Source organism: Dicentrarchus labrax, unplaced genomic scaffold (assembly GCF_905237075.1).
Source record: "Dicentrarchus labrax unplaced genomic scaffold, dlabrax2021, whole genome shotgun sequence".
NCBI classification, from domain to species: Eukaryota; Metazoa; Chordata; class Actinopteri; family Moronidae; genus Dicentrarchus; species Dicentrarchus labrax.
Window position 1 is genome coordinate 2,188,243 of NW_026136706.1, and position 21,235 is coordinate 2,209,477.

At 43.7% G+C, this 21,235-nt stretch overlaps 1 protein-coding gene across 4 annotated transcripts in view; it reads right to left on the reverse strand.

Annotated features, from left to right (window-relative positions):
• Positions 1–21,235, reverse strand: part of ttn.2 (titin, tandem duplicate 2) — a 211,710-nt gene that overhangs the window by 79,742 nt on the left and 110,733 nt on the right. For all 4 annotated transcript variants that reach the window (XM_051402827.1, XM_051402826.1, XM_051402824.1 and 1 more), the window contains 33 exons: positions 19,547–19,689; positions 15,743–15,866; positions 14,898–15,164; positions 14,076–14,173; positions 13,786–13,954; positions 13,422–13,691; positions 12,502–12,768; positions 11,820–12,098; positions 11,326–11,734; positions 11,013–11,137; positions 10,647–10,913; positions 10,264–10,533; positions 9,772–10,071; positions 9,252–9,554; positions 8,818–9,005; positions 8,181–8,295; positions 7,730–8,017; positions 7,476–7,627; positions 6,863–7,010; positions 6,446–6,745; positions 5,917–6,204; positions 5,536–5,832; positions 4,755–4,941; positions 4,551–4,666; positions 4,166–4,465; positions 3,451–3,750; positions 3,241–3,346; positions 2,751–2,947; positions 2,359–2,664; positions 2,098–2,251; positions 1,577–1,701; positions 1,377–1,495; positions 86–266 (listed from right to left, as the gene is read on the reverse strand). In XM_051402827.1, coding sequence (XP_051258787.1) covers positions 86–266; positions 1,377–1,495; positions 1,577–1,701; positions 2,098–2,251; positions 2,359–2,664; positions 2,751–2,947; positions 3,241–3,346; positions 3,451–3,750; positions 4,166–4,465; positions 4,551–4,666; positions 4,755–4,941; positions 5,536–5,832; positions 5,917–6,204; positions 6,446–6,745; positions 6,863–7,010; positions 7,476–7,627; positions 7,730–8,017; positions 8,181–8,295; positions 8,818–9,005; positions 9,252–9,554; positions 9,772–10,071; positions 10,264–10,533; positions 10,647–10,913; positions 11,013–11,137; positions 11,326–11,734; positions 11,820–12,098; positions 12,502–12,768; positions 13,422–13,691; positions 13,786–13,954; positions 14,076–14,173; positions 14,898–15,164; positions 15,743–15,866; positions 19,547–19,689 — 7,158 coding nt within the window. The remainder of the gene's footprint in view (positions 1–85; positions 267–1,376; positions 1,496–1,576; positions 1,702–2,097; positions 2,252–2,358; positions 2,665–2,750; positions 2,948–3,240; positions 3,347–3,450; positions 3,751–4,165; positions 4,466–4,550; positions 4,667–4,754; positions 4,942–5,535; positions 5,833–5,916; positions 6,205–6,445; positions 6,746–6,862; positions 7,011–7,475; positions 7,628–7,729; positions 8,018–8,180; positions 8,296–8,817; positions 9,006–9,251; positions 9,555–9,771; positions 10,072–10,263; positions 10,534–10,646; positions 10,914–11,012; positions 11,138–11,325; positions 11,735–11,819; positions 12,099–12,501; positions 12,769–13,421; positions 13,692–13,785; positions 13,955–14,075; positions 14,174–14,897; positions 15,165–15,742; positions 15,867–19,546; positions 19,690–21,235) is intronic.

Sequence of the window (21,235 nt, forward strand, 5' to 3'; positions counted from 1 at the left end):
TTTGTAAAAGTGCCAGTGTGGCTCTTTAACAATTAATACAAAATACATTTTCTTGCATTATATCAAACAGGAAATGTTTTCATACGTTTCTGGTCCTCAGCAATGACGGGGTTGCGGAGCTCAGCAAACTCTCCTCCTCCGATCTTGTTGACAGCCTGGACTCTGAAGTAGTACTCTCCATTGGGGATGAGGTCTTTCACGTTCCAGCTCACCTTGTTCTCTCCGGACATCATGTTGACATACGTCCTCCTCCCGGCCTCACGCCGCTGCACACACAAACAAACAAATAAACAAAAGAAAAATCTGTTTCTTTTAGTGCTGTCAGTTTAACCCGTTATTAACAGCATAACGCAAACCCATTTTAACGGCGTCAATTTTTTTATCACGAGATTAACGCCTAGCACGCTTTGTAGTTTTTTTCACATGCTGTTGCAACAACTAGTAACGTTAGAAAAACTACAACACCACACCGGCTAGATCTAGCTAGACCGAAAACAAAACAACAGGCACGCCGCACACACTTGTTTAAGAGTAGTAGACGTTACGTTTTGAGTGGATGGCGAGCGCGAGACGCCGAAATGGATGGATTCCTTGTTGTCTGAAAATGTCAACAGGCTTGTCTGTTTGAGTAACTGGCTCAAAGCAAAGAAGTAGTAGGCTTACCTTTTATTGGTAACCGTTAATGTTCATTCTTTCTGAAATAAGAGGCTGGGTTGAGCCTCTGGTGAATAAAGAGCAGTAGCCTGACTGCTATGTTCAAAGAAAACTTGAGGAAAGTATTAAGCCATGGTTTAACTGCACTATAGGCTGAGTCCTAGTTTACCTTACATTGCACTTTGTAATTTTATTTTGTATCGCCCTGTTTTGATCCCTTAGAAAGGGCTGTTGAAGGGGCTGTTTGTGTGACAAAGTATTTTTTTCACCCTTTTATTGATGGACAGTGTTACATTGTGTGAGAGATTATTTGCTCCAAGTGAGAATGTTAGTGTGAAATTGAACACTACAGTATATGCCAATGTTGTTTCAATAAAAACAACATTTGCACAAAGCACGCCGATCCACTTTTCCATGTTGATAAGAGCATTAAAATGTGAAAAAATAATGGGACAAAAAGAAATCAAGGGACATTTAGAATAGATAAAAATGTGCGATTAATTGCGAGTTAACTATGACATTAATGTGTTTAATCGCGATTAAATATTTTAATCGTTTGACAGCAATAGTTTCTTTCAAACCCAGGTCCTGATCGGATAAGATTATTGATCCCACACTGGGTAAATTACAGCTGCTCAAGATACAACAGAACAGAAAAAATAATAATAATACAAATAGAAAAATAAGAATGTCAGGTTTAAAACCATGCTGCTATCTTGGACCTGCAGGACGTAGTGAAGAATCGGGCTGCCGCCATCGTAGTCTGGAGGATCCCAAGTAACTTTGCAGGAGCTCTTTGTGATGTCAGAGGCCAGGATTTCCTTACAGGGACCAGGAAGACCTGAAGACAGAGCGACAGAGACAGTTAAAGAGTAATCTGCAGCTCAGAGGCCAGGAGACTGACGTCTGTGTGATTACATACCGATGACTTTGACGTTGATGGTGGCGCTGGCAGCTCCTAGTTTGTTCTCCAGAGTCACTTTGTACTGTCCGGCATCGGCGTGAAGGCTGCTTTCAACCTCCAGGTGACAGGAAACATACTCCTTCCTGTTGAACACAAACAATCCCATCAGCTACTGCTGCGCACACTAACAAAAACTACTAGACCACAAAAGACCCTAAAGCAGATCCATTACCTTTTTAGACTAATGTGATTAGTGTAAATTAAATTCATGGTATGGAATTAGAGCTGAAACACCACTGAAGTCATTTTCTAAGCAATAATGCCAAAAATAATTAGGTTCCAGTGTAGACTAAACGATTAGCTGATTATTGGCCGCAAAAATAATCAGCAGATTAATCATTTATTGGTGAATATTGAACAAAAACACTTCAGCTGGTGCAGAGTTTTTGTATAGTCTTTAGTTCTGATATGTTTACTTTTCATCCTAAAAATTAGGCTCCAGATGTAAAAGACTGGAACAGAGGAAATGTCGCACTGACCTGAAGCTGAGGCGTTCGTCGGCCTTCAGCTCTCTGCCGTCTTTGTGCCAGGTGATTCTGGGTGAGGGGATGGCTCTGAAAGGAACTGGGATGTGCAGCTTCTCTGTTTCCACAACAACAAGATCCAGAGTCTGGAATTCCAGTGTCGGGTTACCTGGAAACAGAACATCCGCCTGTTAGTGTCAGTTTGATGATTTACAGAAGGTCGCACAGGAAGTGTGATGCTTAATTGACGGCGTTGTGACTAGTTGACGCTCTTACAGTCGGATTCTTTGGCGAAAACGTTCTCGGAGATGTCAGAGGGCTCGCTGACTCCGATGGCGTTGATGGCCCTCACTCTGAGGATGTACTCCTTCTCGGGGACCACGCCCTCCTCCACGCGGTACTTCAGCTCCTTCACTGGCCGAGAGTTGACCCTCATCCACTTCTCTGTCCCGGCCTCACACATCTCAATGTGGTAGCCGCTGATGGGGCAGCCGCCATCTCTCAGTGGAGGCTTCCAGGCAATGGACAGGAAGTCACGGCTGGCTCCGGTCACGTGCAGCTCGACGGGCGGTGATGGGGTGCCTGGAAAGGACAGGACAAACGGATTTAGACTCTTCTCACACCTTCCCTTATTTTGGTAACTAGCTATTACTCGTTACTGCGCTCACCTGTTGGATCTTCGATGGTGAGGATCTCGGTGGGCTCACTTGGGTGGCCAACACCAGCCTCGTTCTCGGCCCTGACCTGGAACTGAACCTCTGTTCCCTCTATGACGTCTGTCACTCTGTACTTACAGTCTGGACCTGAAGTCTTCCCGCATTTCACCCAGCGGGTTCCAAGCTTCTCCTTCTTCTCCAAGGAATACCTGGAGGGTGGAGCCACCAAAAGGTAAAGACGCTTCATGACTTCTATCAAATCTAAGCTCAAAATTTACTTTTATCGCACTGCCTTCTGTGATTTAATCTGAAATCGGAAATTTTATCCTTTTAATTGAACACATCTAGAGACTATGGGAAAAAATGTATTATATAAAACTAAAATATAGTGACATCGTGTTTTGTTGTGTGTGGAGCAGCAGATAAATCCATCATAAGGATGTCATGAATGTATTTATTGTTAAATATTGCTAATAAAGATTTGGTTGAAATAAAAACCTACCTGAGGATGGGTCTGCCACCGTCGTTTTTAGGAGCCTCCCACTGCAGGTCCACGTATCTTTTGCTCACAGCATCAACGGCAAGGGCGTACGGTGGCCCAGGAGTGGCTGAAACAAAGGGAATAATCTTATTATCATCAATAAAGCGGTTCATGGAGATTTTCTTCATCCTCCTGATTGAAATAATTAACATGTACCTGACTAAGACTTACTGAAAGTGTCTTTGGCCAGCACAGAGTCTGTGAGCTCGCAGAACGGTCCAACACCCACGGCGTTCTCTGCGGCGACACGGAACACGTAGAGCGATCCTTCGTTGAGCGGCGTCACAGTGTACTTCAGCTCCTTCACTGTGGTGTCGACGACCTGCCAGCCTTTACGCCTGACGTCACGCTTTTCCACCACGTAGTTGGTGATTTTGGAGCCTCCGTCGCGCTCGGGAACCGTCCACTTTAACTCGGCGCTGTTCCTGCTGATGCTGACCACGTCCAGCCAACGAGGAGCCGAAGGAGGGTCTGAGGAGATCAACACAAAGATTTACTGTCATATGCTGAATGTGTCAATTAGCCTCTGATATGTTGACTGTATCAAAAATCATATTTACGACATAGTGCACCTAATAGACCTTTCACCGCTTTATTTGTGTCCAAACAGTAAAATGTAGCCACTATATTCATGGTTTTAAAACATTTCCAGAAGAAGTGATATTATTTCCAGTATATTTGGTAATTTATATCAATTTCCAACTGTTTCCATGACTTGGAAACTAGCCTTTAAATTTCCAGGTTTTCCAGGATTTCCAGGACACGTGGGAACCCTGATTATAGTTGTAGTTTGGACTGGAAAAAGATATTATTATTGTTGTTGTTCTTGGTGTGGACGTCCCTGAAGAGTTTGATAGGTTGTGTCTGTTTTATAGCATCCACTTACTGAGTCTCTCTTTGCAGAGCACTGGGTCACTGGGCTCGCTTGGTTCGCTCTCTCCGGCCATGTTCACAGCTCGCACCCTGAATGAGTACTCTTGCTTCTCCATCAGGCCCTTCAGGAAGTGCTCCAAGATGTTGATGTCCTCCGCCACTCGGATCCAGTCTGTGGTACCACTCTTCAGCATCTCAATAATGTAGCCGTCGATCTTCGCTCCGCCGTCGTGCTCTGGTTTGGTCCACATCAGGAAGCAGGAAGTCTTGGCCACGTCCTTCACCGTTGGTTTACCGGGAGGCCATGGAGGATCTGAAAGAGTGAGACAACAATGTTTTTAACTGAAAGGATTTCTGATGCTCATACACAACTAGAGTGAGTATAAGCGCTCTTGTACCGATGGGATCTTTGACAAGGATCTGGTCTGTCTCTTTGCTGGGTTTTCCAGTTCCAGCCAGATTCTCAGCCAGGACTCTGAACTTGTACTTCTTCCTGGTGGGAAGTCCTTTGACTCTGCAGAGGAAAACATGTCACATCAGCACAATGAAATCCAACAAGGAGAGTGTAAAACTAATTTTAGTCAGTGGTCAGTGAGACTCACCTGTAGTTTGTGTCTTTGATGGGCAGCTTGTTGCATCTGATCCACTTGTCGTGGTCGGGTTCGTATCTCTCCACCCAGTATCCTGTGATGGGGCTTCCTCCGTCCTCATCGGGCTCGTACCAGGCCAGACTCAGGGAGTCCTTGGCGATGTCTGAAGCCTCCAGCTTGTAAGGAGCTCCAGGAGTGTCTGAGGACAAGATGCATGAGGTTAGATCTGGCAACTGAAGCCTAGGAGACCCGACTAAATGGGACAAAATTTTCATATTTTAATAAAGACAGGGGCTCTCAGTCAGAAGAGCCATTTGTAGATTTACAATTGGAAACCAGTTAAAAAATCACAGATATTAACTTTATGATGTATATTTCCAGTTCCAGTGACTGATGACAACTTTAAGCATCTACAATAAAAAGCTCAGGACTTTATTATTTTCTTTTGGTACACTGGGAGTGATATTATCTAGGGTCTAGCAGGTTAATTCCTTCTTTTGTCTTGTCAACACTGAACTCTGTTTGACTCACTTTTGTTCATTTTGTTGGTGCTGCAGTAATGTGCGCCAAATTCCCAGATCTACAATTACAACTGCTTATGAATCTGTAGTTAGTTAGATAGCTGCAGCTGTAGCTTCATATTTACCGTACAGACACAGTTTCGAGTTTTGAGTAACAAGGTGTCACAGGGGTGTTTTCAGCAGCTCGTAACTCTTGACAAGAAAGATGTCAAAGTTTCTTTTACGAACAGAAATTCATGTGATGAACCTCAGCTGATGTTCAGGTGACCTACCGAAGGGGTATTTGGCAATGATGGATGGGTGTTCAGCTGGTGGGCCAACACCAAACTGGTTCTCAGCGAAGACCCTGAAGATGTATTCCTTGAACTTGACCAGGCCCACGGGTTTGTACGTGGTCTGTTTAATGGTGGAGGACAGTCTGTGCCAGATCTCGCTGTCGGCAGCTCGGCGTTCCACAATGTAGTTGGTGACTCTGGAGCCGCCATCGTCACGTGGAGGGTTCCAGGCCATGAAGCAGGTCTCGTTGGTGATCTCGGAGATGTCGAAGGCAGCCGGAGGACCGGGCTTATCTGTGTGAGGAAAGTACATTTGAAATTAACCAGGAACTAAGAAAGTCAATATGAAGACCTTTCTCCGTTGTGAACTGGTCTTACCGAGGATGTTGACATCGACAGTGGCAGTGGCACGGCCACTGCTGTTGGTGGCCTCAATGATATAGGTACAGCTGTCGTCTCTCTTGGTCTTGGCGATGGTGACGGTGGAGTGTCCTGGCTTGGTGTCAATGGACACCCTGTCGTCTGGTTTGAGGACCAGGTCGGCCTTGGTCCATTTCACGCGGGGTTCGGGCTTACCTGTCACCTCGGCGGGGAGTTCAATCTTGCTGCCAGCTTTGGCAGTCAGACCAGCCAGTAGCTTGGCGTCCAGCTGGATCTCTGGAGGCTCTGCATGTACATTACGGACGTCAGTCAGAAGTTGAACTATTAACTTTATCAGAAACTGCTGTACTACATCAATGTGTATTTCCCAGCATGCCACTATGTGTAGTCAGTGTGTGGTATAGAACCCCCTCTGGTGTTCAATGTTGGTAATAAAATTTGAGTGAATCATATATTATAAATGCCATGTAGAATATAAGCATATAATATAATTAGGATGATTCCTCGTCACTCTATTTCTGGGTACCTTTGGGATCAACGGCCTGGATCTCGTCGGTGGCCTTGCAGGGCTGGCTGGCTCCGAGTCGGTTCAGGGCACGGACTCTGTACGAGTACCACTGGCCCTCAATCAGACCCGTCACCTGGCATTTCAGCTCAGGTACCATGTCTCCGCAGGGCTCCCACTTATCAGTTCCTCTCTGACAGCGGTCCACGTTGTAGCCTCGGATACCCGTGCCACCATCGTACTTTGGCGGCTCCCAGGTCAGGAAGATGCCACTGGCCGACTTGTCTCTCCACCTCAGGTTCTCGGGAGGGTCGGGGATGGCTGGAAACAAAAAAGACAGAGGGGTTAGAAAGTTCCTGACTTGGAAATGAGTATCTCTTTTACTGGAGCTCCACAGACACAACATGGTGAAAATCCCACTCGTTCGCTGTGACTCACTGGCAGGAGAGGAGACGTTGACAGGCTCGTCGATGTACGCCGGCTCTCCTGGTCCACACTTGTTGCAGGCGGTGACTCTGAATAGATACTCCTTCCCTTCAACCACGTCGGTAACGGTGAACTCCAGATCCTGGATTCCTGTGACCACCTGAAAGAGAGAACAGAGAAATAGATTTAATTACTGTCAGACGTCAGGTCAAAGAGTTAGTTCTGACATTCATGGAGTCATTGGCAGAACTCACTGCTCTGGATATTAGAACGGCTCTTTTTAAAAAGTAAATTAAACACCTTTTTTTAAATCCGCTTACTTGAATGTTAAAGCCTTTGTTTTTAGGTTTTAATTATTGTTTTCTACATTATTTGTTCCCCTGGTGTTTATTTTTATATCGACATTTTATTGTTTCTATTGTATTTATTTTCAGCAAAAGGTTACTTATTGTTGTTCATTTCTATTTTTATGTGTTGTTTCTGTTTGTTATGTGAAGCACTTTGGGCTGCATGTTTGTATGTGAATAAAGTTGAGGTGTCAGGTGTTATAACAAAGGACTTTCTCCTGGACAGTGATCTCCATATTAAGATGAATTACTGTGGAATACAGATGTTAATGACGTACCTTGACCCAGGTCTTGCGGGACATGTCCCGTTTCTCCACCTGGTAGCCGGTCAGAGGGCTTCCTCCGTCGTGCTCTGGAGCCTCCCAGCTCAGGTGGACGTGCTGCCGGGTCACCTCCAAAACCTTAAAGTCCTTCGGAGCGCTGGGCGCCGCTGGAGGACGCAAACAGAAACACAATGACACCGAATTTTTAACAAGAAGTAAAAACAGCTTCAGCTTTGCTCTGGACTATAAAATTGTTTTTCATGGTGTACCGATGACATTGACTTCGATTTCTCCGGAGACAGACGTGACGTCGTTCTTCAGGTGCAGGGTGTAGGTGCCTTTGTCTGGGCGGACGCTTGGTGTGACAATCAGTTCTGTGAATGTGGACTTGGTTGTCATGGTGATGCGTTCGTCATCGATGGTCAGCTCCTTTTCTCCGAAGGTCCAGTTGGCCATGGGGGTTGGGTATCCGGTGATGGGGACTCTGATGGTGAGAGGCTGGGGCACAATCACCTCTAGGCCGTCTTTGAAACCGCTCAGGTCGAAGGTCGGACCGACTGTAGAGGAGAGAGAGAGGCGTGATGGGAATTGAAACTTTTACTGTAAAGTAGCCTCGTTTCTAAAAGGTTGAGATTAGTTTTTGGGTAATAGTTTGTTCCCTAATAGCTGACTGATATAAACTGATCTGAACCTTCTTATTAAAGTTATTGTCTGTCTCACCATGTGGGTCATCAGCCAGCAGAGGTCCAATGGTGTTTGATGGGTCTGAGAGTCCGGCGGCATTTTCAGCAAACACTCTGTAGTTGTACTTGGTTCCGTATTTCAGACCAGACACCTGAAGTAAGGTTAAAGTGTTAAAATAAAATACATTACATAATAATTAATTTTAGCAGGCCCTTTATTGTTACGCAACTTTATGCTTGCAACTGCGTAATGTGACCTTTCTTAACATTTTTATTTAAAAAAATGAACACCAATAATCCCTGTTTCCTCTTTTCCTGTAGTCAAATGTAAACCCATGAAACCTTGAAGCTGCTGTTGGAGAGCTCTAATTGTGAAGAAATCACTGGATGGCCCATTTGCTGTGAAACCGCTGCTCCAGGGTTTTTACTGTGAAGCAGCTGATGGGGGGCTTTAACTTCTTAGTACGTGGATGTATTTTACAGTAAAGCAGTGGAAGAGAAAACAGATGGCTTTTAATAAGAGGAATCAGAGGAAGTTGCTGTGAAGCAGCTGGAGGGTTTAAATATTGTAAACAGCTCCACAACATACATTAAACTGTTGAATATAGCCTAAAATGCTACCTTACCCCTACAAACCATTCAAAACAAATGTATTTTTAAACTATTATCTGTACCTTGTAGAAGAGGTCGGGGCAGAGGCGGGCATTGCAGCGGAGCCACTTGTTGGTGCCGTCCTCGCAGCGTTCGATGATGTATCCAGTAATCATGCTGCCTCCGTTCCTTAGAGGAGTCTCCCAGGTGAGCTGCACTGAGTTCTTGTTCTGGTCCTCCCAGACCAGGTTCAGAGGGGGGCTGGGAGGCTCTGTAGGGCACAAAAAACACAAATATTACTGGAGGAGGCAGAGACTGAGAAAGTTAAGTTGAAGTTTTTGATCTGAGGCTTGCTTGAGTGTACAGAAAATTCTTAGAATAGAAGAAAACATCTTTTTAAAAAGTTATCTCCGTTCTCCGACAAAAAAATTGACCAAGTCACAGAATTAATAATTTCATATAGAGCCTTTGGTGTATATTCACGTTAAAATTACTATAACTATGTGATGAATCTTACCGATGGGATCCATGATCTTGACGGGCTGTGAGGCAGCGCTTGGCTTGCCAACGCCGGCTTTGTTCTCAGCTTTGACTCTGAAGATGTATTCTTTGTTCTCGATGACGTCGTTAATAATGGCGCTGAGCTCATCGGCTTTGGTCAGCTGGACGGGCGACCACTTCACCGACGTCCTGTCGCGCAGTTCGATGGTGTAAGAGGTAATAGGAGAACCTCCGTCCGACACGGGAGGCTCCCAGGAGACGGTGCAGCCGAACTTGGTGACATTTCCAACGATCACGTTCAGAGGAGCTTCGGGAACATCTGAAACCAAAAAGAAGACAATTCAGAAAACTAAGAGCAATGTTCTTGTTGACCCAGTATCATTTATGTCTTCCAGTCAACAAATGAAGGCAGGGGGTGGTATTGCTGGATATGACCTGGATTTTTGTAGTGTGTCTTTGTGGGGTAGAATAAGATATTAAACATGCAGGCGCTGTACATTTATCATTTACCTTGAAAATATCAATAAAATTCTTACCAAACTTGTTCTTGGCCTGTACAGGTTTGTCGGTCTCTAAGTTGGGTCCGCTGCCGACCCGGTTTCGGGCGCAGACTCTGAACAGGTACATGGAGTCCTTGTGGAGGCCGGTCACTGTGTACTCGGGGATCTCTGCGTGGTCTGTGGCCAGGGTCCAGGTCTTACGCTTCACGTCGCGTCTCTCCACCACGTAGCCAATGACCTTGCTGCCGCCATCACTCTCGGGCTCCTCCCATGCCAGGCTGACCTCGCCATCGGCGGTGTCGACCACCTGCAGGTTCTTCACGGGTCCCGGGACATCTAGGAAACAACATATGATCATCAGCATAACGTGGACATTACAAAGACATTTAGTCTACTAGTCAGAAACAAAAACTGATTATACTAACTAACATTTATTAAAATGTTCAGCATTAAGTATGGTGGTTAACCTGGTTTTGGTCTTTACAGGCTACAGGACAACAGTCTTATCTTTGTGTTGAGAGAACTCACCGATGACTTGCAGGTTGATGAAGGCTTCTCCCTGTCCATGTTTGTTCTTGATCATGATCTTGTAGCGGCCCTCATCGGACTTCATGGGGTCCTTCAGCCGGTACTCTGTGCGGTCGGCAGATGTGTAGATGTTGTCTTTGGGCAGACTCAGGTTGTTGTACAGCCAGTCGGCCTCAGCCTGTGGATAGGCGCTGTAGGGGACGGCCATGGCGATGGGCTTCCTGGCATCTGTGACGTAGTTCTGGTCCGTGGTCTTAATCTTAGGCACAGCTGGAAGAGGAGAGAGCAGGTTAGTTCGAGTATTTTTACTATCATGTAAAGTAAGATAACCACTCTCAGTAAAACGTTTTTGCTACATTGATCTTTATTTCCTGAACTTTTACCTGCCAGCTCCAGCTTGGCCTTGGCGTCTTTGTCTTTGGCGATAATTCTGTAGTCTCCCTGATCCCGAGGTCTGATCTCACAGACCTGAAGTCTGTGGACTTTACCCTCGCTCATCATCTGGTATTTGTCTCCCTGGACAACCGTCATATTGTTCCTCAACCACTTCACCTCCACTCTGTCCTTGTTCAGCTCCACCTCGAACACAACGTCCGAGCCCGGAGGTTCGAACGCGTCCTGTGGCGGTCTGACAATCTCTACTGGGGTCTCTGCAGGACAGAAGGGTAGAGGTGGTAGAGAGGTCATCATCCAGAGTAGGAACAGAATAAGAACTAATTTATACAGAAACAAATTCTGAAGAAGCTCACCTTCAACAAAGAGCCTGGCTCTGGATCTCTTATCGTCCACACCGCAGGCGTATTCACACTCATCGTCGGGTCTGCACTCTTTGATACGCAGAGTGCACATCTTTCCATCTTTTGTAAATGTGTATCTGGGGAAATAAACAGTAAGTTATTTAATTTATTAAATTAAAGTTATTTAAATCTTTACTTACTAACTAACCAACAAAATAACATTAGTTTGGGGGATTATAAGAAACATTTAAAAGATTTCACAGCTGGTACATCCACTCTTCTGTTCTGAGGGTTTGAATAAAGTTCTGGTTCTGGTCTGACGTACCTCGGTCCTTCTCTGATCTCGCGTCCGTTCCTGTACCACTTGACATCGGCTTTCTCTTTGGTCAACTTGCAGGTGAACTCTGCGTCCTCGAACTCAGTGATTGTCTGGTCCTTCATCTGCACGGAGAAGTCAGTCGGGGCCTCACTGATGATCAGCTCTGCAGTGGACTTGTTCTCTCCGGCCACGGCGGTGTACTCGCCCTCGTCGGCCAGCGTGCAGTCTTTGATGGTGAGCGTGTGCTTGTCTTTGTCCACCCGGTAAACAACGCGTTTGTTGAAGGTGATCTCCTGGCCGCCCTTCATCCATTTCAGAGTGGCCTTGGGCCGATTGACCTTGCAGGAGAAGCTCACAGTCGTCTTCTCCTGGGTGTCGATGTCCTCCAGAGGAACCACGATCCTCAGACTCTCCTCTGAACACAGAACAACACAACAGACACGTTCAGCTCAAAGAAAACGAAAGAAGATTGAAACAGGGTGAAGCTGTGACCCACTGACCTTTGACGGACAGCTTGCAGGAACTCTTAGCCTGCTCTCCTCTCTGATTGATAAGGTTGATGCTGAAGTCAGCTTCGTCGGCCTTCTGGGCGTCTTTGATCCTCAGGGAAAAGACGTTGTCTCTCTGCACCATAACATACTTGCTGCTCTCAAACACCGTCTCCTCGTTCTTCAGCCACTTGGCCTTGGCTCCCTCTGTGTTCACCTCGCAGTTCAGGACCACTTCCTGTCCTTCTTTGACCTCTGTGTCTTTCAGTGGCGTGATGATCTTCAGTTTCTCTGCAGGAAGAATAAACATCAGAGACAATTAGCATTTCTGAGTCTGATTGTGAAACTTCACTCTTCACTTTACTCGTTCTGTCTTTTTTTATTTTTGGTTAATTAGTTAGTTAATTGATGTTTCAGTCGGAGTGAACTGTTAAAAACAATAAATAAAATAAAAATGAGTTATAGGAAAAGAAAGAAGTTACATTTGTGTAAGAATGTGAACTAACAAACTAAAATAAAATAAAATGTATTTTGTTTCCATATTTAAATCCCATTAGATGTTTTGTTTTGTACAGTATGTTAATTTATCTTATTAAACTTGATTTAAAAATGGAAATTAAAAAAAATAAATAAATAAACATGAAAAATTATGTAAAAGTTAGAAAAAGTAAAAGAAACTGTGGGCGGGGCTTACCAAGCACAGTGAGGTCGGCGCTGGCCCTGGTCGCTCCGATCATCACCACGTATCCACCCTCGTCTTTGAGCTCACTGTTCTTGATGACCAGAGTCCGTCTCTTGCCATCGCTGACCATCTGGTATTTGTCTCCTGCCTCTAGCTCCTTATCCTCTTTCAGCCATTTGACCTCGTAGGTGTCCTTGGAGACTGAGCAGGTGAACTCAGCCTTCTCGCCCTCCACCACCTCCTGGTTGTGAGGCCGGGAGATGAACTCAGCAGCCAGTTCTGAAACACAGGAAGAACCGTGAGAGCTTCTGGGCCGCGTTCTGTGTCCAAGTTCAAACTATTAAAACTTAAACGTAAAAAACAATAGATAGTTATTATGCCAAATTATGAAAGAAAAAAGATAAAAGGTATTAAAGAGTCAACATTTTGACTTATTATTTCTTATACTTCTGACTTACAATGAGTATGTTTATTTTTGTCATTTCTATCATTACATCTATTTTTTTATTTTCCTCGTCAGAATGAGCTTCCATACATTTGTCCTCCTGTCTCTTGTATAATAATCATTACTTTGCAAACAAGGAGGAGAGTTCAGGAATTTGACAAAATCAGTTTTTTGTTTTTTTTAACAAAACCTCAGGAATCTCAGTTGTATGAAAGCCCAATACTGCCACAAAGACAAAGAGTTATTAAGATCAATCTCATCACATTATCCCAAATTATGAGAAAGGAAGATTAGATTTAGATTTTCTATGATGTAATTTTTAATTCAATAGGTCTTAAAAATTATTTAAAAACACTAAAACCTTAGAAGCAATTTAACTAAAACAATTTAAAACATAATATATTAAAATGCAGTTAAAGAAGTTTAGAGGCACAATCAGAAATGATCAGAAGCTGAATCTCTATCAGACATTGTTTTCCTTCTGTACCATTAATCTTGAGATTTCCAGAGGTTTTGATGCTGGGACTCAGCCTGCAGTGGTACTCTCCGGCGTCGGCAATCTTCAGGTCCTGGATGAGGAGGATCCTCCTCTTCCCGTCCACGATCTGCTCGTAGCGGCCGCCCTCCGGCAGCTCCTCGTCTCCTTTGAACCAAATAACATCGGCACTTGGTTTGGACACCTCGCAGATCAGCTTCACGCTGTCCGTCTCTGTTCCCTCCACGTTGGCCAGGTTCTTGGTGAACCTCGCTTCCTCCTCTGCAGGGAGACAAACGGACACAGCAGTCAGATCTCAACTGAATGTTGGAGCTACAGTGACACATAGACTGTACGTAGTTACTGAGATTCTTACCGACAACAGTGAGCATGCCAGAGGATTTGGAGGACTTGGCGTCACATTCGTATTCAGCCTCATCGTCAAACACAGACTTGTGGATGATGAGGATGTGTTGGCGACCTTGAGCGATAATTTCGTACTTCTTCCCCTTTCTGATTTCACTTCCATCCTTGAACCAGCGGACCTGTGAGACGGAAAGCACGAGGAGAACTCAGGTGGGTCGAGAAATCATTTGAAACACTGACCTTTATTCATAGTTTATCTGGACAGGCAGGCAGACAGACAGACACAGCAGCTGGGCTTACTTTGACATCCATTCTGGAGACTTCACATTCGAACCTGGCAGATTCCTTCTCTTTGACCTCGACATCATGGAGTGGCTTTGAGAACTCGATATGAGGAGCTGTGGACGCACAGAACGAAGGGTTGACAGCGGGACTATTGCATCTAATTACTCTTTAACTGTATTTAGTCTCATAAAAGGTTTTTTAACAGTGTTTAAAGTGTTTCCTCTGAGGTTCCTTTACTTAGACAAGTGAATCTTTAACTTTAACCATTATCTTTGAGGGGTTTCTTTAGGGTTTTGAGGTTTATTTGGTTTCCTTAACTCAACTGAATTATTTATAATCCTCATGGGGGTGTCCCCTAACTGTACTTAGACTTATAAATGGTTCCTCAGCTTGTGGGGTGTGTTAGCTTTCATAGGGATCCTCTATTAAGTGTCCCTTTACTTCTATGAAGGGTTCCCTGACTAGAACTGGTTTTGTTAGTCGTAAAGGGCTGCCACTCATTTGCAATGCTACATATTGTCTCTCGCTTTATATTTGTATATATTGTCTCTTTTATCTGTGTCTATTTTTGTCTTTATTGAGTATGACTGAATATTGGCATGTACTACTGCCAAATGTTGTGCTGCGTTTCATCAAACCTTTTCATCAAAAAACGGTATCATAGGCTAAATCCAAGCTCTTTTGAGTACCTTCCAGACCCGTGGCAACTCTGTATAAGAGGCCCATTAACATTTTCTGTATGACTGTTTACTGGTCCCTGGGTACCTTTAGGGTTCATTAACTCTAAAAAAGGGTCCTTTAATAACTTGTAATTTGCTGTTTCACAGCTGTACTCACGTTCAACGTTGAGGAAGCAGGAGGTTTTGAAGTCTTTAGCGTCACAAGTGTACGTCTTTGAGTCGTCCAGAGTGCAGTCGTGGATGACCAGCGCTCTCTTGCGGCCGTCGATGATCATCTCATACTTCTTGGTCTTGCGGATGTCCTGTCCGTCCCTGAACCATCGTACCTCTGCGTTCTCTCTGGAAACTTCACACTCGAGTGTGGCGGTGGCTTCCTCTTCCACTGTCTGGTCCTCAAGAGGTTTCGAGAACTCAACCGGAGGCTCTGAATGCGCACAGAAACACACAGTTTAGTTTCTAGTCTGCTAAACTAGAGCAGTAGCATCTCCAAAGTAAAAATTTAAATCAAACTGATGATAAAAATTACCACTTGAACAAACATCAGCGTGATAAGAAAGACCTAAAATGACAGAAATCATCTTTGGGAAACATTTATTTGACTTTGTACTTTGATTTGTACGAGATCTGCTAACATGGAGGGGGCGGGGTTTATCCTGCAGTCAGCCACCAGAGGGCGATAGAGGTGTTTTGGTTTCACTTTTAGGGAGATGTTATTTTATCCATCTTTATATACAGTCAATGAAGTAAACATTATTATAAAAAAGCTACTTTTTTTTGTTTATGGAAAACCCAACACAGAACTTCAATTGGAAATCTGCTGTTTTATTTAACTAAAAGAAACCTTTAATCTTGATTGTTGATCCAGAGAGATGTGTGCTCTGTTCTGTATATCACTGCTACAAGGTGAGACATTCAACGACAGGAGGTCAGTTTTAAAGCCTGATCTGACTTCCAGGACTACAAACAAATGATGAGCAGAATCAGCAGATGTTGTCGTCTTACCTTTGACGATAAGGTTGGCCTCAGTCTGGAAGTCCTTGGTGGTGAGTTTGATTTGTCCAGCTTCATTCAGCTGTACGTCCCGCAGAGTCAGGCTGTGGACTTTACCCTCCGTCTTCAACACCACCTGTCAGGTACAGCACAGTCACTTTGTAAAGGGGTTTAACATTCTTTGAAAACCACCTCTCAGGTTTATATAGTCAGCCAGATGTGGATTTTACCAACATAGTCTGTCAGGATTAACAAAGTCTGCATGTCAAGGGTTTTACCTTCCCCTGAACACTACCTGTCAGGTTTAACAGGCTTTGATTTTAGCCTTCCTTAACGCTGTGTGACAGGTTCGACTGAGTAAGAATGGGGAAGAGTCCCTTCCCTGAATGTTTCCTGTTCAACAGTCATTTTCTCTGTCAATGGGGTTCCTAAAGGGTAATTGGACCCTATTTACAATATTTTTGTGTCTAACCTCGAAATCCCACCGAGAGGACATTTTCAGAGCGTCTTTAGAGCATCTTCAGAGGGTCTTCCTGCCCGACGTTGTTTATTTTTATTACTTGTATTGTGTCTCTTTAAAAAGGAAACAAATCTGTGTGTTTCTCCACAAATCTCCTCTGACTGACTCACTTCCTGTCTGCTGCCACAATGTTGATGTAGCGTGAAATTCGATCTGGAGTCTGCACGCTGTACTTTGTAATTGACCAGATTCTCTATGTCGTTTCTGTGTCTGACTTCCTGCTGGTGCGATCTGCTGCTTGACGCCAGTGGGTCACTGCTCTCGTCAGTGATGTATTCAAACACGGGCACGATCAGCTCCGGAAGCCACTGTGCCCATTGGAATTTGGGGGTGAGTGACTAATGGGGAGAAGCATTTTTTAACACTGAGTGAGGGCGTTACGTAATCCTTCTGCTCTCCATCAAACTCCGTCCACAACAGTAGTTGTTGTTTGTTCCACTAACAGTAGTTGTTTGTTCCACTGACAGACTCAGGTTGTTATTGTCAGTGTCTGACAGCATTATGGAAAGGATCCCTACAGAGATAGACCTTTAGTTTAACCACAAACAGCCGTAATATCACTATCACTCCCAGACCCACCAACACTAATTTTGCCTTCGGATCATCGTAACTCCATTTAAACAAAATAAAACAAAATAAAATTCTGTCTCTATTAGTCTTTCAAACAATCACCAGCCCTGGTTTGGTGGAAATAAATCCTTAATTCACTGATATTTTAACATCTAACTTGTCGTCCCATTTAACTTCTAACAACCTCTAACAGTTTTCAACCTCACTGCCCTGAGCATCGCCTGTCAGGTTCAACAGAATCAGTCAGATTGAGGGTTTTACTGTCTGTCATGTCCTCAGGGTTAGTCAGATTATGGGTTTTAGGACCCTTGAGCATTGTCTGTGAGGTTCAAAGTGCTGAAACTTTGGGTTTTAGTTCCCTGAACTAAACCTGTCAGGTGTAAAGTGTAAGAGGAATGAGTGTGTGTGTTTTATCATCCCTAACATACTCTGAGATATTCAGAGGAGTCTGTGATTTTGGGGGATTATCTCTCTGAACTACACCTGCCAGTTCTACAGCGCTCACACAGAGTGAGGTTTTAGGTTCACATACAGGGTCGGTCAGCTGAGCCCTGACAGCTAAAACGAATGCAGGCAGCTGCTTTCCTCCCCCGATTTAAACTGCATGATCTTTGACACCTGGTGGCTGATTTTACCACACATCCCTCTGTGTGTGTGTGTGTGTGTGTGTGTGTGTGTGTGTGTGTGTTACTGTATATCACACTGAGCTGTCTGAGCCCACAGATACACAACTCACTGAAGAGGAATTAAACATGTTTCTGATATTAAAGTCTTCAATTCTCCTGTCTCTTGTTTCTAAGAATAACAAAAGAAACCCAATCACAATTTCTCTGTTTTTTGGTTTTTAAAGATACAATGTATCATCATGTGTGCTTTTTCTTGGATAATTTTTATAATTTGTGAAATAAAACAGCTAAGAATACTTTGAACAGAAGCTGATGAGTCCGTTTTAAAATTGTCTTTGTGGTGGATGTTTGAAAGAGGAAACAGCAGCTGCTCTCTGGTGGTTGCTCCATAAATTAAAGAGCTGTGATGGTGAAAGGAATCCCATTTGGTTTCTGATCAACAGAGAACAGAACTTTAATACATTTTAGGGGATCAATAAAGTTCAATGTTGCCTGTTTTGTCACCAGCAGCCCAATTTCTAAAACAAGTGATTGAGGTACATTTCTTTAGGTCACATTTGATCTTTGTAAACTTTTAAACTGATAAAAAAGTATTTGTTGAATCTGTAATATAATCAGATCAGATTAGTTTGTATAGTTTTCATTCACACTTTAATTAATTTGTCTCTTTAACAGAAAGACTACTTATAGCTGGAAGGAGTGTGTTTGTGTGTGTTTGTTGGTTGAGCTGCTTTATTGTTTTATTGCTCTGTTGGGGTCTGTTCACTGTTAATTCCTCACATCACTAAAACAAAGTTCTCCTCACTGAAACTGAATATGTGGCTAAACAAACTGTTTCATAAGTTTTATTTACTGAGCAGGATTAAAGCACCAAAGCTTCAAATCAACTTTTCAAGCTTTATAGTTCCCTTAATATTCCCACAGTATCCCCTAAAGCTGGATGTTATTCAGTTCTGAACCATTAAACTCTGTTTCAAACCGACAGTTGAGGAGGTTTAATGAGACTCTGAGTCAACTTCATGTTAATCTTCCAAAATCAGTTTTTTAGATTTTCAGATGTAACAGCTTGTACCAGTGTCACTGTAATTAATATTAGTCAGTAATAATGTATTTAATGTCAGTTACAGTGATATTTATCTTTGGTTTTTAAGTACTTTAACTCACCTAACTGGAGAAGAATCAAGTGAAGGCTGATTAACATGAATCTGAGTCTAGATCAATCTGCTGCTGCAACAGTGACTTGATTTCATAATAAACCAGGAAATAAACATTTGATGCCAAGCAGACAACAAACCAACTCATTTAGATTTCAGGGAATATTAATTACACATGCAGCACCAACATTGAAAATGTTAATTTACTTTATATTAATTTCATATTGAGAGAAAACAAGCAGAGCTATCAGACAGGGAAACAACTAGCAACTTTAGTTTAAGCTTTGATGAAACAGTTGATGTAGCGTGTGAATCGCGTTGAACATGTTACATGTCGTAAATCACACTTGCACAACCCAGAGAGGGATCATGTGTCAGAGCTCTCGGGTTACATCCGATAATCAAACTAATCCCGCGTTATGACTGGGTATGATTTCAGGGCCTGGACTCACGCAGAGCTCTTTTCAACTTATTTCAGCGTGAAAGCGGAAACGATTTCCACGCGAGCGGTCACAATTACAGCCCGTCCAGTGTGTTTTTTCAAACTGAAGTTGTCAAATAGCTCCTGTTGCCACCTGCCCCGCGCCTCAACCTCCTGTGGCTGTTAAAAATAACCCTGTAGAAACGCTTGCAGAGCAGAAAAGCCTCCCCGCCTGCGTTATCTCAAAACCAGATCGAATGCTCAGCTGGAATCCTGAAGCCCCACCAGCAGGCCCTTATATGAAGACAGACTGAAGCTTGAGCAGCGGAGTGCAAAGAAAACTGAACATTGTGTACAAACAGAAAGGGAAACACCAGCCCTGGCTCTGGACCAGAACCACCACAAGGCCTGGACTCATGGAGTATCTGTGAAGACTAACTGAATGTCAACAGCTCTGTTGTGTCGGGACAGGAAGTGAATAACAGAGTCTGTTTGTGGTTGTTTGTGGGGTGTGTTGGGACTTACTCTGTCGCTTGGTTCCAGCTTTGTACCCCCCAGGAACCACTCGACAGCGATGCCTTCGTACGACAGCTCGCACTCGAAGGTAGCGGTCTCCCCAGCAGTCACGGTGACATCCTTCAGAGGCCTCTTTAGGCCGATCACCCGGGCTTTGGATTGGGGAGAAGACATAGTTAGTCCCCCCCCCGAAACAGGTCAATAGATCCAAAAATCCCCAGAGAGAAACGGCTAATCCTTAGATGCTAATCCTCATGGTGTGGTTGAGCTGAAGGCAGGCCACTGGAAGCCCTCAGGACAACTGAAGCCAGCCACCCTGGGACTTGGCATTGGGGGGCCAAGCTCATTAGCATACGACCTGCCATCAGATGTATATGGCTGGCAGAAACCAGTGAGAGACAGGGTCGTGTCCTCCCCCCTGCCAATCACTGCAATCCTGCTCTAGATAAGGCATGTGGCTTCTAAAATAACCGAGGGGCCTGATTGGCTGAGAGCCCACCTCTGCCAAACCCATCAGTGGAAGCCAATCTGCTCCTGTCAATCACCGGCCTGAAATTTCCCTGGAAATGGCACAAGTTACCCAACGTCACATTGCAGAAAACGCTGACATCGTGGCTCAGTCATAATGCTGCCATGTAACCGGTGTTAGTGGAAGTTTCGGTAACGAGGGCTGGACTGAGATCCAGGATGTCACTTTAGATTAACAAGCTGCATCAACTATTTACAACAGGCTTCTTCACATGCCTGAATTAAAGCCCCTTAACAGCCAGTTAAAGGCCGGCTGGCAGCGTCAGTGACAGCCAGCTGAGAGCTGGACTGTTCATTTATTTAGCGAGCTGTCAGTGTGAAGAGTTTACAATCATCATCTGCTCTGCCAGAATCGTCTTTGACTGACAGGAGCTCTCATGTCTAGATTTTTAACAGAAAGGACAGGATTTCTAAATATACATTAAAAGTTACATACACTGCAAAAAAAAGCTCTATCTGAACAAGTGATTTCACCGTTTTAAAGAGAATTTTTAAAGTTCTGAGAAGGCATTTTTAAACTTCCTAATGCAGAACAGGACTAAATTACAGTATATACTTTACAGTCTCAGCTTTCTACCCATTTTAATTACAGGTACAGTGTGAAACATTTAGGAGGATCTATTGTCAGAAGTGGAATATAATATTCATAGACATAATTACATTAGTGTTAAATCACCTGAAAACAAGAATTGCTGTGACGTTTTCGTTACCTTAGAATAAGACGTTTATATCTACAGACGATGTGGAGTCCGCCATGTTGAACCACCACGTTTCTATAGTAGCCGAGAACAGACTAACTAAACACTGGCTGTAGTTTGGGTTTTCTGTGCGTTTTGCAGCCACCGTAGTTTCTCTTACACTCTTCGAAGGGAAGAAATTTGACACTAATCATGTCTACATGATCTGTAAATTCTGCACACTGGACCTTTAAATATGAATTTTAAAAACTGAAAAAATAGCAGTTGGTTGTAAAAGATGATCCTTTTAAACAAACTGAGCTTACTTTTTATTTATTCTAAAGCAAGAAACCTGTAAAACTATTTCATTACTACAACTATGTATAACTTAAACTCTTATTTTCAGTCAGTAGCTTCATTATTTAGAGCTTTTTCACAGCAGCCATTTGGACATGAAATAGTTGGGTAAAGACAGGTTTACCAATGATACTAA